Source organism: Haplochromis burtoni, unplaced genomic scaffold (genome assembly GCF_018398535.1).
Source record: "Haplochromis burtoni strain Fernald_Lab_line unplaced genomic scaffold, NCSU_Asbu1 Contig_31, whole genome shotgun sequence".
NCBI lineage: Eukaryota > Metazoa > Chordata > Actinopteri > Cichliformes > Cichlidae > Haplochromis > Haplochromis burtoni.
In genome coordinates this window covers 1,746,149-1,760,282 of record NW_024582392.1, presented here as the reverse complement: position 1 = coordinate 1,760,282, position 14,134 = coordinate 1,746,149, and the positions used below count along the sequence as shown (strand labels likewise).

The window sequence follows — 14,134 nt, the reverse complement described above, 5'->3', positions numbered from 1 at the left end:
GTACTATGACAATAAAGGGCTATTCTATTCTTCAGATTTTGTGATGAGAATTTTATTTGTACATGCCCCAGAAAATAATGTTTATTTGTTAAGAATCCATATATGTACAATTCAGTAAAAACAATAAACATTTATTTTATTTATTTTTTTTATTATAGCGTCTCGTCTCGTGTGGAAGATTTCCCTGGTGTTGCGTTCGAAGCCCTTTTTTACGACAGCACTTGAAGGCAGCATTCATTACGGTACAGGCTGTCATGGCGCAGAGGAGGCCAGATAGATCAGCAGCGTCAAACTTTAATTTCGGCTCTATTTCTAAGATGTTCGGGCGTTACACCCTGTAAAATCACCACCACCCGTTGACGACACATATCGGTAAGTTGTCTAAAACTGAGCCAGCCTGCTTTTCACGACAGTTACTTGTTCCGAGCGGCGGGCAGCCCAACGTTAGCTGTAACGTTGGAAAAATGTCGTTCGTATAAATATGACTTTACTTTGATGATCGCAGGCGGTGTTGACTGTTTAAAATGGGAGCTTTCGCATTCAAATAGCGTTCTGCATGCAGCTTATGTATTGTTATAAACACCACATGCTAATGAAAATGCTTTTTAACAACATAAACAAGTCAATACATGAAAGTAATTGGCTACACAGAAGTTGCTAACAGTTTCCATCAGTGTATTTTCCCATTATGTTAATAGGTTTGCTTTAGTTGTTATCGACCCTATTCTGGACCTGTCAGTGTATCTGAACTGTGGCTGAACATTATCTAGACCATTTGAATATTATCTTGGACCAAGCACGGCTTATGAGAGGAAGGAGGGAACATTTTTTTTCCTGCTAAGCTTTTCAGGACTAAAGCCTCACTGTGCTCAGTAATGTGGACATGTATGGCTGCACGAGCTGAGTGATAAAAGTGTTTGTGCAAGTTTTATTACAGGAGCACGAATTAGAGGAATTCGAGGGAACAGATGAAAGAACATTATTTGGAGAAGTCATTCCTGCCAGTAAAGGCTGAGTCATAATGCAGAAACAAATGTTCTGCATGGCACTTAAACTCATTCTGCCCACTGTTCCCTGCACAAGTTAATGAATAATGCCTTGATTATTCATTTGGCAACAGATGGATTCTTTCACTGAAAGTGCCACTTGCAGGGCACATTAGTGGAAAAATAGAGACATAAAAGGACTGGTATAACTGTACATTTAAAATATAGTTGCTGGTAACTCTAATCTTTAAAGTTGCGTCGTATTTTATAAGCTGATAATAAATTTTGCATGCACAGATAATGTGGAACATGCCCAATAAAATAAGATGTCCTTTAATCCAGGAGTCATGTCTCATGTTATGCCCAAATGGTGAACACAACACAGCCACAACAATCAGCGATCATAACTTTAGTTGTAAACTAAACGCGTTCTTCGTATAACATCAGGGTCACTGCTGAAGTTGCACCAATCCATTCTTCATGGACATAATTTCTAGAGGGACTTCTAATGATCTCATCATGAAATTTGACTATTATATTTGAAATGGTTATTAACTGTTTTGTGGGAAGTGTAGTGGTTAGCTATGTCACCTGACATGAAGAAGTTCAGGGTCGTGAAATGTTTTGCTGGTCAGCTAGTGATTCTGTCTCTGTGGATTTTGTAAGGAGTCCAAATACAGGTTTGATTAATTTGGTAATTATAAATTGGCTGTATGTATAAATGTGAGGATGAGTGAGTTTTTTCATCTGGGGAATAAAACAAATAAGCAAACCAAAAACATATCTCTGGCATATTTAATGACCTATGTCACTGAAAAGCAAAGGTAATTAGATGCTTTTTGTTGGTTAAAACATGTTGTCTTGTAATTGTGTAATTTCAAGAGTGAAACCACTCTGTTTAGATCAGTTTCTGCTGCAGCAACATACAAGAATCCATTAAGTCTCATAATATCCTGCATCCAAATGTTAATCCTTCTAGTAGCTTCATGCTGGCCCTCCTCTGTAGAGGAGTAGTGGTGTTTGCCTTTTTAAGGCCAACACAGCCTCAGCTGTGGACAACCCAAGACTTTCATGTCACTCCACTCTGATGTTTGCCTTTGCCTCAACAGCCTGGAGCAGCAGCAGCAGAGACAGGGAAGCTGTCTTTGTGTGGTTGTTATCCTGCCAGGTTCTGGCTGAAACTGCATGAACCTGAATATTGTTATGTACTACATTATGTACTGTCTGTACTACAAAACGAGTTCACCATACCCAGGGTATCTTTCTGTTATCTGGAATCACTTACCTCAACATCGGCTGTCGGGATACGCAGTCACGCGGAGCTGGTTATAAACTCGCTAAGTTACCCCAGGGTTAACTGCATGTTCACATGAAAAGGTGCAGTGCTTGCATTAGCATCTGACTAATCACAAACATGGATGTGTGTATCTGCAGTAGAGTGGCTGATTTCACGAAACGGATGATGAAATTGTGCTATGGGAAAAATACGAAACAGCTAAACACATAATATAGCTTAAAGGTAGCTTTAGACTGGTTCTCCTGTGACCCAGATAAACAGAAGATGAATTGGTGATTGAGCTACAATATGTAATCTTTTTGCTCATCTATTCAGCAAAATGCAGCTACAAAGACATCTTTTTTGACTTGTCAGCACACTCCAAGAAGGCATTCTATAAATATAAACATGAAATAAGTAGTAACTACCCGTGTATGCTAAGGTCCAGAGATGCCCATTTTTCTGTCTGTTTCTGCTGCTGCCAAAATTCATGAATCAATCCTAAAAGACTATTAATGTCGAATTTTCGTATTAAAGTAACAACGGCAAATGTCCAATAAGAGCTTTGTCTCATGAAACTATATTGAACAAACAATGGACCAGTTGATCCTGTGCATCAAATAAAATGTCTTGATATTTGTTGGATAGATTGCCAAGAAATCTGCTTAGTCTGTGTTGCAGCTCTAGCAGGCCTTCCCAGGTTTTACCTGTGTGGGTGTGTCTGTTTTCACGCTCCACCATCTGTGCAGCTGATTTCCATCACCAATTAGGGTTGGAGTGCTTATTGCCAGTCAGAGGAGAGTTCTGATGATAGAGTGCTATTCTCTTGGCAATATCTCAACTGTGTGTTTGTGGGTTAAGATTGTGACTTACTGCTATTTCAACCAGCTTCTGCGTTTTGCTCTGCATTACTTAGTTTTGTGATAGTGATAATGGCTTTTCTGGCTCTTTTAGTTAATTATTAATTCTTTATTTTATTGCCACTGTCTTCTTTTTCAACCAGCATGCTTTTATTGTTACTTAGGTGATGTAGTAGTCCCCTTAAGATTGCTTGTACTAATCTTGTTGCACCAATACTAAGCCTAAAAGTTTTCTTTGCTATTTGGGTTTAAGATCTGGGAAAACTAATTTATTCATCTCCTTCCAAAAGATGTTTGTTTTTGTTGCTCATTTGCAAATGAAGGATGGTGAACATGTTAAACCTCATACCAGCCACGCAAGCTGATATGATTTAGCTCAAAGTAGACCTGTGCAGTACAGTCTCACAGAGCTGCTATTATGGCTGTGATTTCTGTGCCTCATTACAGGATGTTTGAACTCTGATTCAGTGTACTGGGTTCATTTAGATGTCAAAGTAACCTCAGAGTTTCTATTTACAGTTGTTCTAATTGTTTGTCTGAAGATACATGTCTCCTGGATACGAGAACAACCATTTGAAGGAATAGATATGATACATTTATTAAATATGTCAGCCGTCCTGCATTTTTAGCATAGCTTTTGACAAACATTATTATCATTTGTTGTTATAACTTTAGTTCATGAGTTTAGTTTTATCCATCCATCTTCTTCCACTTTATCCGGGGCCGGGTCGCGGGGGCAGCAGCCTAAGCAGAGAAGCCCAGATCTCCCTCTACTCAGCCACCTACTCTAGCTTATCCGGGGCAACACCAAGGCGTTCCCAGGCCAGACGAGAGATATAATCTCTCCAGCGTGTCCTGGGTCTGCCCCGGGGCCTCCTCCCGGTGGGACATGTCCGGAACACCTCGCCCAGGAGGCGTCTTTGTCAGATGCCCGAACCACCTCAGCTGGCTCCTTTCAATGTGGAGGAGCAGCGGCTCTACTGAGCCCCTCCCGGATGGCTGAACTTCTCACCCTATCTCTAAGGGAGAGGCCAGCCACCCTTCAGCGGAAGCTCGTATCCGCGATCTCGTTATTTTGGGTAGTGACCGAAAGAACGAGATAAAATCAGTAGTTAAAATGTAAGTTTTGAAATTTAAGCTTAAAAGTGTGGATTTGGTGTTTTATTCAAATGCTTCTCCGTGTCTGGTTCTGACTCTGGGAACTGATAAAATACTGGATCCAGATGAGCTGAGGGATCTGGAAGGTTCATACTGGGTCAGGAGGTCACTGATGTATTTTGGTCCTAAACCATTCAGAGCTTTATAGACCAGCATCAGAACTTTAAAGTCTGTTTTCTGACGGACAGGCAGCCAGTGTAAAGACCTCAGAGCTGGACTGATGTGGTCCACTTTTTTGGTCTTAGTGAGGACTCGAGCAGCAGGGTTTTGAATGAGCTGTACTTGTCTGACTGATTTTTTTTTTTTTTTTTTAGGCAGACCTGTAAGAATGCTGTTACAGTAATCAAGCCTACTAAAGATGAATGCATGGACTAGTTTTTTCAGGTCCTGTTGAGACATCAGATCTTTTATCCTTGATATATTCTTGAGGTGATAGTAAGCTGATTTTGTTATTGTCTTAATGTGTTTTTCTAAGTTTAGGTCTGCATCCATCACTACACCCAAATTTCTCTCCTGGTTTGTCGTTTTTAGGTGTATAGATTGAAGTTCTCTGGAGGCCTGTAATCGTTTTTCTTTGGCACCAAAGACTATTTCTTCAGTTTTGTTTTTGTTTAGCTGGAGAAAATTGTGGCACAACCAGTCATTAATTTCCTCAATGCATTTACCAACAGCCTGTACAGGGCCTCGGTCTCCTGGTGACATTGTGATATATATTTGTGTGTCACCTACATAGCTATGATAGTTTATTTTGTTGCCAGTGGGAGCATGTAAATGTTAAACAGAGGGGGTCCCAAGATGGAACCTTGTGAAACTCCACATGTGATACTTGTCTGCTCAGATGTGAAGTTACCTATTGGAAAAAATACAAAGTATTTCCTGTTTTCTAAGTATGTTTTGAACCAGTTTAGTACACTTCCTGAAAGACCTGCCCAGTTCTCCAGTGGTTTGAGTAATATGTTGTGGTCATTTGTATCAAATGCTGCACTGAGATCCAGTAAAACTAATACTGACATTTTCCACTGTTTGTATTCAGACATATGTCATTAAACACTTTGGTCAGAGCAGTTTCAGTGCTGTGGTTCTGTCTAAAACCTGACTGGTTCACAAGGGCAGGGGGGCTTTAGGGCGGTGTCGCTATCATACCCTGGCTGTTGGACTGGTCTCTCTGTGCTCTTTACTCATAGCATTAAGATTGTTTCCACACCTCGGCTGTTTGCCTCCCTACGGACTACACATTTCTGTCAGCTATTCTTGGGCTGTTGGTAAACACACTGAGTATAAGTTGCTCAATAGTCTGCATTCTACATTTAGTAAGCCTTGTGTTTTGGAGGGGGCGGTATGTTTGCTTTATTGAACTTTTTCAAGTTAACTTGCAGTCACTTTATTTAAAAAAAATGTAGTTTGTTTCACTGGATTTTTATTGTATTTTATTTACAGTTTTACTTTTTTTGTTAGTTTTTTAAATTATTATTATTTTCAGCATCTTTTATTTTGTTGAGCCCTCTACTTCATTTAAAATATTTTTGTGGTTGCATTTTAGTGTTTTGTCTGCTGTAACTCAAAGATGCTCTTTGGTTTCACTGCACATCTTTCCCATTTTCTTAGCAAAATATAAATAAATTAGGGGTGGCAAAAGACTTTTGCACTGTACTATTTAAATCTATTTGTGCCTTACTGTATGTTTAGTAAGGTAAAATATTTCAGGTAAATATGTGTGTACATTTTCAGTTTCACCTCTTTCCACTTAGCAGAACAAAGTATTTGTAGTTGTTTAAGTGGGAGATCTGAATGTTATATTTTCAGTCTTTGTAGTAGAGACAGTGGGAGTAATAAATGGTTTCACGACTGAGTGAAATGAAAGCCCATCAGTTTGTTGGAAGAAAATGCCGTAATCTCTTCAAACATAATGACAATCACTTACACAGAAGTTAGGGACATGTGTTTTCTCAGTGCAGGCTGAGTTGTGAGGCCCTGCCTGCCCTTCAGGAGAGGAGTTTGATCCCTCGCAGAGCTATTTGGACCTCTGCATTGTTGAACCCTGGTGTTGAATGTGAGCTAAATCCTTTGGCCAGAGGAATAGGGGCTTTATTACAACCTTTAAACAAATCTCTGTAAGGAGATACCTGTGTGTTTAGAGAAGGAATGATTATCTCCAAATACTGACAAGAATCTTGCATGAGATTTAATGCAGGTTTCTATTAACCACCCTACCATCTGGTCTTGTTCTCCTGGTGATTTAATAGGACTGTATAACTGAAATTCAATGCTGGTACGGGTTAAACTGTACTTCTCAGGAAGCAGCTGCAGAGGAGATGCAGGAATTTGTTACCATATGTTTATTTCAGAATTTAATCTGTTTAATGTTTAATCTGTTTTTCCAGAGTCACAATTTGATGGATAGTCTATCTCGTGTTTCTTCGAACAGTATAAAAAACATCTAATACATCCATGTTAGGAGATTTTTATTTTTGTTATTTTATCCCTGGTACTAGCTATTATTTTCAGTTAAGACTTACATTCTGATGATTTTCTTAATCAATTCCTTGGTCTGTAGTGATTTAGAGGCCAATATGTTGCCTTCAAATTGCCCTTTGATCACGAGTCCAAATCATAAATACATTATTTAAATGCTGCTTTCTTTCCCGCTAGCAATCCACTGTTTTAGTAAATGTGAAAAAAGTTCATAAGCAAAAAAAAACAGCAAATGAAATCTGAGAGTGGTTGATATTTTTCCTAAAATATTAACCCTTACCTTGTTCTTCTATCTCAGTCAGACTCATCTTGTAGCTGTAAAGTGTAAGCTAAGATGGCGATGGTGAAAGTGGTCAGCTTGAGGCAGCGGGTGATGTCCTGGTGGTCAAGCAACAAAACTACTGTAGTATTTCCAGAACCCTTTCTTTAAGTTTTTCATCTAGCAATTCATTTTCACTGCTGCTGGCATATGACGTAATAAACACAGAGCAATATGACGTTTAACTGAATGAATTGGTAGCATAGATCTGTTCACAATTTCCACTTTAGATTTTTGAGTCAGGATCAAACAAATATCTGGCCCAAGCTATCCGGGATAGCCAAAATATTGGTACTTTTGAATGGCACAAAAAAAAATTGGGGGCTTTGCGTTGTGGAGAAGTAATGATCATGCCACTGAAGCTTCTTTTTTAGTTAAGAGTGGAATTTTTGAGGACAGACTAATGCAAACAAATTTACAAGCCAAATTCGGACATTGCTTTAAAAACTCCAGAGTCCGGTAGGATCTCTTTAAGGCTGTACTGCTTTAAATGTAATACTGAAGACAGCATGACATCACCATTTTAATTTAGCAGTTTCCATATGTAAAGTCAGTGGAAGTGTTTTGAATTTTATCCAAACTACGCAATTTATGTCGTTTGTCTGACCTGCATACTACGAGTATGTTTCTAGCAGAGGGTCTTGTCCTGTGATCCAAGCAGATCTGTGATTCTTTGCTGCTTTGCTAAGAAATTTTTTAGGTATTAGGAGAGGAAGCTGTGTTTTGGTCTGCTGCTGTGCTCCAGGTTTGGAGGAGGCCCAGGCTCAGCTGGCTTTTCTCTCAAAGACTGACTGACCACAGAGACATACCAGTGTGGAGGGGGGGTGGTTACACTCTCCCCACAGCGTCAGCCCACTGCATGTTAGGTGTTTCCCCCCCCACCCTTCTCTGAAAATGGACACTGCTGGTGTATTTATAAACCCCAACCTCAGCCAGGCTCTCTGTCTTAAACACAGTTAAGGAGCTGTTCGTATTCAGAGTCATGCTGAGCTTTGCTGTCGTGCTTTCTAGACGTTGAATTCTGTCGCTTTGCTTGTGAAACGTTGCCTGGAGGCTCATCAGGTAGGAGAAGAATATATTTGAGCTAAAAACTTTACATTGATTATTATAATTGGTGTGCTCACATATGACTATTATTTCTGTAATGATCACTGTGTATTATAGAGATTTGCTTGTCTTGTTGTGGGAATGACTCATTTTTTTACCAGTTTTCTATAACGGTGAAGTTTCACCGAATGTCATTTAATATCAAAGCCAGTACTAAATTTATCAGTATAGACAGCTAAGTGTTTGTCTATGCTTGACACTGGTATACTGCAGCGATTAGTCAGATGACTAGTAACTTTTTTTAATGTACATATTCATCGTGCAAACATCTCAAAGATCCTTTTCATCTTCTCCGTAGGGGGTTTTGAAATTAGGGGGAAATTTCATCCCTAAAATGCTTCCTATAGGGGAGATTAGGGGATAAAACTTGTGAGCTTCACTACAGGGCTTACAGTTTTTCCTTTAGGCTGTATTTTATTTTTCTACCCTAACTTCAACATCTTTCCTGTCTAACTCGGGACTGTATATTTCACACAGAGCAGCTGATGTCAGTGTTGTAATTTAGAGCAACAAAAATATTCTGAACCAGTTAGCCTGAAAATGTTCCTGTCTGAGGGAGCAAAAGATTCAGATTTTGTATATTTGTGCCGTTCCTTCCTGTGTGTGTGTGTGTGTGTGTGTGTGTGTGTGTGTGTGTGTGTGTGTGTTTTGAGTGGGTTCCTTTCTCATCCATTGACTTACATTTTTAGCTAGTAGTCAAATTTACAAGCCTTCAACTTCACATCTGAACCCTGTCTTGGTATGATAATAACTTCCAGAAACAGCAGAGGAAACTTGTAGTCTTGCAAACAAATGGAAAATTGAGCAAAACATTATTAGGTAACTGAAATTGGGTGTAAGAACTATTTGTGTTACAAGTTGAAAATTTGTGGAAATGGAATGATTATCTGCATTACCTGCAGTTCCACACTCGTGAAAATTTGTTTCTCTTGGTCACACACGACTAAAAACGAAATATCTTAAGGGGCCACACAGGAAACGACTAACAGTGGCATGGCAGCCACAGGCTATATAGTCAGTGACGGTCAGTGGCTTCAAGAGGTGATGGGTGAAATAATAGCTGACAGTAGGTGGGTCCCAAGTTAAATTATTCACAACTTTAAAGTGATTAAAGTTATTATCAAAGAGAGCACAGGACATAAATGTATGAGAAGGTGGTAAATACATTAGAGGATTCCCTTGGTAACTGGAGGCTGGAATGTCTGTTAGCGACCAACTTGTATGTGCAAGTGATGTGCAACAAGTTTCCTGTGTTGACGGATAGTCTTTTCTTAAAAATGAACTTATAGAAAACTGTTGTTGTTTTTTTTATATATAGTTTTTGACCAAAGGGCTAAAAACTGCAGCCCTTTGTGGTGTTTTGAGTGAGATTTGACTTACATTTCTTGTGTTGATCTGTTTCAGATGAAAACAGAGTTTTGAGATCGACCATTGGAAAAAGAGAGACCCTAAAAGAGGAGAAATGGAAAAGCCAGTGTTGCAGACACAGCCTTCCACCTTGCCTTTTTTCGACACGGCCCACGCCTTCAACCTGCTTCGAGGAATTCACGAACTGCGTGCCGAACGAAAGTTTTTCGATGTGACTTTATGTGCCGAGGGGCGTGAGTTCCACTGTCATCGCACGGTGTTGGCCGCTGCCAGCACCTACTTCCGGGCTATGTTTGCAGGGACACTCAGGGAGAGTGTTATGGACCGGGTTGTTTTACACGAGGTGTCAGGTGAGCTCTTAGGTCTGCTGGTGGACTTCTGTTACACAGGACGGATCACCGTCACTCAGGATAACGTGGACCTGCTTCTGAAGACGGCCGATCTGTTTCAGTTCCCCTCAGTCAAAGAGGCATGTTGTGCTTTTCTGGAGCAGCGGTTGGATGTTTCCAACTGTTTAGAGATCCAGGACTTTGCAGAGGCCTATGCTTGCAAAGAGCTGGCAGCCAGCGCACGGCGTTTTGTCCTCAAAAACATAATGGAGCTAGCTAAAGGGACAGACTTTGAACGCTTGCCATGGAAACGCCTCCTTGAGTTTGTGTCGGATGATGAGCTTTGTGTGGACAAGGAGGAGACAGTTTATCAAATTGCAGTGCGTTGGGTGAAGGCTGATCTCCAGCGACGACTACACTATTGGCCCGAGCTCCTCCAGCAAGTCCGACTCCCCTTTGTCAGGAGGTTCTTCCTGTTGGCCCATGTGGAGAGCGACCCACTTGTCTACCTTTCACCCACCTGTCTCCGTATGGTGAATGAAGCGCGTAGCTTCCAGTCCTGTGAATACGACCGTCACGACAGACCTTGTCATCGCATGCGGCCTCGGCCGTCCACGGGATTGGCAGAAATCCTGGTGGTGGTAGGAGGCTGCGACCAGGACTGTGATGAGCTGGTCACAGTGGACTGTTACAACCCTCATACTGGACAGTGGCGCTACTTGGCTGAATTCCCCGACCACCTGGGAGGAGGCTACAGCATAGCAGCACTCGGAAATGATATGTATGTTACAGGTAAGACATCAAAAGTAAGGCTGTGATGCTGATCCAGTCCAATCCAGTTTTATTTAGCACTTTTTAAAAACAACAGTGTTTGAGAAAATGTTGTACAAAAACACCACAACAAAACAATAAATCATTCAATACAACATTAGAACACACCATTTTCATACTCAGTTAAAAGCTGTTGAGTAAAAAATTGTTTTATGACGCATTTTAAAAACAGGCAACTAGCTGGACATCCTAACATGGGCAGGGAAATGATTCCACGGTTTGGGGATGATTGCCTCTGTTTTGGGGGGACTAGCAGGAGGAGCTGGTCCACTAACCTCAGTGACATTAAAGGTTTTAAAAGCAAATAATAAAGCATTGCTAAGGCCAATATAAATTGTGTTACAATAGTCCAGATGATAAAAGCATCATTAAAATGTTCAAAAACTTTAAAGTATAACCCAGATTTGACCTTGTATTAAAGCCTCAACTGGTAAAAACTCACATTAAATATAAATATATATCTTTATCTTGTTTATCTTGCTTAAAATCACAGTCCAGTTTGACACCAAGGTTGGTTACCATGGTTTTTACAGATTTGAGTCATCTTAACCATAAAATGGATAGATACTGGCAAGCATTTTATTTGCCCATAGCCATAACCATTGTGACATCACCATTTGTATTTAGAAGTCTCAGCTCTAGCATTATGGAGGTTGTTGTTTTGATTTTGCTGTTCCTGGTCTTTCATGATTTGAGAAAAATATCATCTGCTGTTTATTAATAAACTGCAGTCTCTACGGCTACTGACTTTGTGTGAACAAGGAGAAGTGAGTCAGGACACAGTGTGCTGACAGAACAGCAGTGGTGTTATCTTTATCATCACCATCATTACCAGTAACTGAGCATGTCTGAACAGTGAGATATCTTCTTGAGAAATCATCATAGACCTTCACTTTAGGCTTGTTACTCCTACAAGATTCTGATGGTGGGCTACAAAGTTAGCAGTGTTACCTCATGCGTCAGTGGCAGAAATAACAGCCGTATATGATTGCATAATGTTGTCAAGTGGATTTACTGTTCCTAACATTTGATACACTTTCTTTAATTAAACATACTAAGAGGAGTTGTTTAGAAGATGCTGTAATTTTCACAGTCTGGTGATTCCAGATGGTGACTTTGAAATGGGGATTTCCAGACTTAAAGCAAAGCTTCTATACAAAACAAGAGCACTTTGAGACTGTCCGCTGAGACAGATCTTTTCTTGACAGATGAAAATGTCTTCCAGTTTAATTTGTATTTGTGCAGATCTGTTATGAAATGTTTATTTGGCTCTGTCTTTTTGGAAGAGTCCTCCCAAAAATTAATAGATGCAGAACCAGGTCTGGGTCATATCCAAAGGTTCACTTAATAGTTGGACCTCTGGTAAAATCTTTCATTCATATCTGCAACGACCTCTCTGAGTAATGCTGCTAACATTCAGGCCAACCAGATCAATCACATTATCTCCTTGGCTGGTGATAAAGACCTTCAAAATTACTGCCTTGTACACTAATTTAGAAATAAAATCCCACACCACTGATTTCTTAACCGTGGCTGTTTAGGTTGTATCAAATTTAACTTCAGGGGTTTTCCCTGGCTCAAAATGGACTTCTGTGGGGTCCATAAGGATAATCAGCTTTCATCTACAGCAGATGCAATGAATCTTCATTAATGCATTTGGCAAATATGTGCAATTTCATGATATTTCTGACCATTTCTAACCAAGAAGACACATATCTGTGTCTTTTAGGTGGCTCTGATGGCTCCCGCCTCTATGACGGTGTGTGGCGCTACAAGTCCAGCGTGAACGAATGGACAGAAGTGTCACCCATGCTGAAGGCTCGTGAATATCACAGCTCCTGCATCCTGAAGGGCCAGCTGTATGTGGTGGCTTCGGACAGCACAGAGCGTTACGATCAGGCTCTGGACTGCTGGGAGGCCCTGCCAGCCATGCTGCATCCGATGGATAACTGCTCCACCACCGCATGCAGCGGACGCCTGTATGCCATCGGCTCTCTGACCGGTGAGGACACCATGGTCATCCAGAGCTACGATGCAGACACCAACCGCTGGACCATGGTCAACTGTGGACAGCTGCCTCCGTGGTCCTTCACACCGAAAACTGTTACCCTAAATGGCCTCATCTACTTTGTCAGGTGAGGTAGAATCTTTTCCAGTTGTTTCTTACATCTTTAATTTACTTTTTGCATTTAGACTATAGTTTTAAAACCGTAAACACCAGGGACAGAATGTAATTAAGTACATTTGCATAAGTAATTTGTTTAGGAGGAGACTTGTTAGCTGTATTCTTTATATTCGTCTACTTTATCTTCAAGGGAAATGTAATTTTTACTTGAAAACCTGAGTTATGTAAATGTATATTTATATTTAAATGCACTTAATTCAAATTGCTCGTTTTTCATTTTTATCTTAAATACTTACCTTACGATTTATGTGTACAGGATCTGAGTCGTTCTTCCACATGTGCTAACAGCAACGGTGTTAAGCATACTCCTGAAGGGTCTAATAAATGGTTTTTAAAAAGGGTCAAAGTTGCAGAGAAGTAATCTGAAATCCCTTTTTTTCATTGAGTTTTCATTGTTTTCAGGAGATTTTTTTTTATATGAGCTCTTGTGCAATGATTTTACTTGCCCTGCCCACTTGAGATCAAATTGTGCTGCTTGCGGCCAATGACCTAAAACGACCCCAGTGCCACCCGATTTAGACTTTCACAGAATGAGGGACACTGGACCACATGAACACACTAGTGTTGATCTTTTCTATCCAGTTCTTTCATGTTGAAAGATCAATTTAGTTCTTTGGGCTCTGCATTTGTTATTTAATATAACAAATATTACATCAATTTGCCACTGACTGTTGATGAGGTTGGTCTTTACATATGAAAGAGAAATAAACATGTTTTGACTGGGTTGTTAGATTTGAAGCTGAGATTGTGTTGTTGCTTTGGCAGCTCTTTGACTGGAGTTTCTTTCTATTTGCAGGGATGACTCAGCTGAAGTTGATGTTTATAATCCTCAAAAGAACAAGTGGGACAAAATTAGTCCGATGACCCAGGTTAGTATTTCACACCAGGTGCTTATGTGCTCCAATAGCAATCATTGTGATCTGATCCCTGTCCTTAGGCAGAAGAGCACAAATGTCACTCAAACTAAGTCAGTTACAACATGATGATAAATGCATGAATAAAAATAAACGTATCCACATTTCTCACCTCCAATTTCAGTTTAGGACAACCACACCTTATCACAAATTGACTGGCTTGCCAGAGAAACAAATTAGATAATTAGAGAGAGTGTACAACGCCTTATCTTCCACTAGCTCATTTAGTTTTTTAGCTTTGTATTTGTGATCTCAGGAATATACACTCAACAAAAATATAAACGCAACACCTTTGTTACTGCTCCCATTCCCCATGGGATGGACGTAGA

The 14,134-nt window shown here is 40.2% G+C and overlaps 1 protein-coding gene across 2 annotated transcripts in view; it reads left to right on the top strand.

Moving 5' to 3' along the window:
* Positions 1–221: 221 nt before the first annotated feature.
* Positions 222–14,134, top strand: part of klhl21 (kelch-like family member 21) — an 18,810-nt gene continuing 4,897 nt past the window's right edge. Inside the window, exons 1-4 of one of the 2 annotated variants that reach the window (XM_005918845.3) lie at positions 222–372; positions 9,583–10,667; positions 12,436–12,841; positions 13,688–13,760. In XM_005918845.3, the coding sequence (XP_005918907.1) occupies positions 9,641–10,667; positions 12,436–12,841; positions 13,688–13,760 (1,506 nt within the window). In that variant the 5' untranslated portion in view covers positions 222–372; positions 9,583–9,640. Of the gene's footprint in view, positions 373–5,757; positions 8,134–9,582; positions 10,668–12,435; positions 12,842–13,687; positions 13,761–14,134 lie in introns of those variants that run through there. The other variant, XM_005918846.2, reaches the window with a different exon arrangement.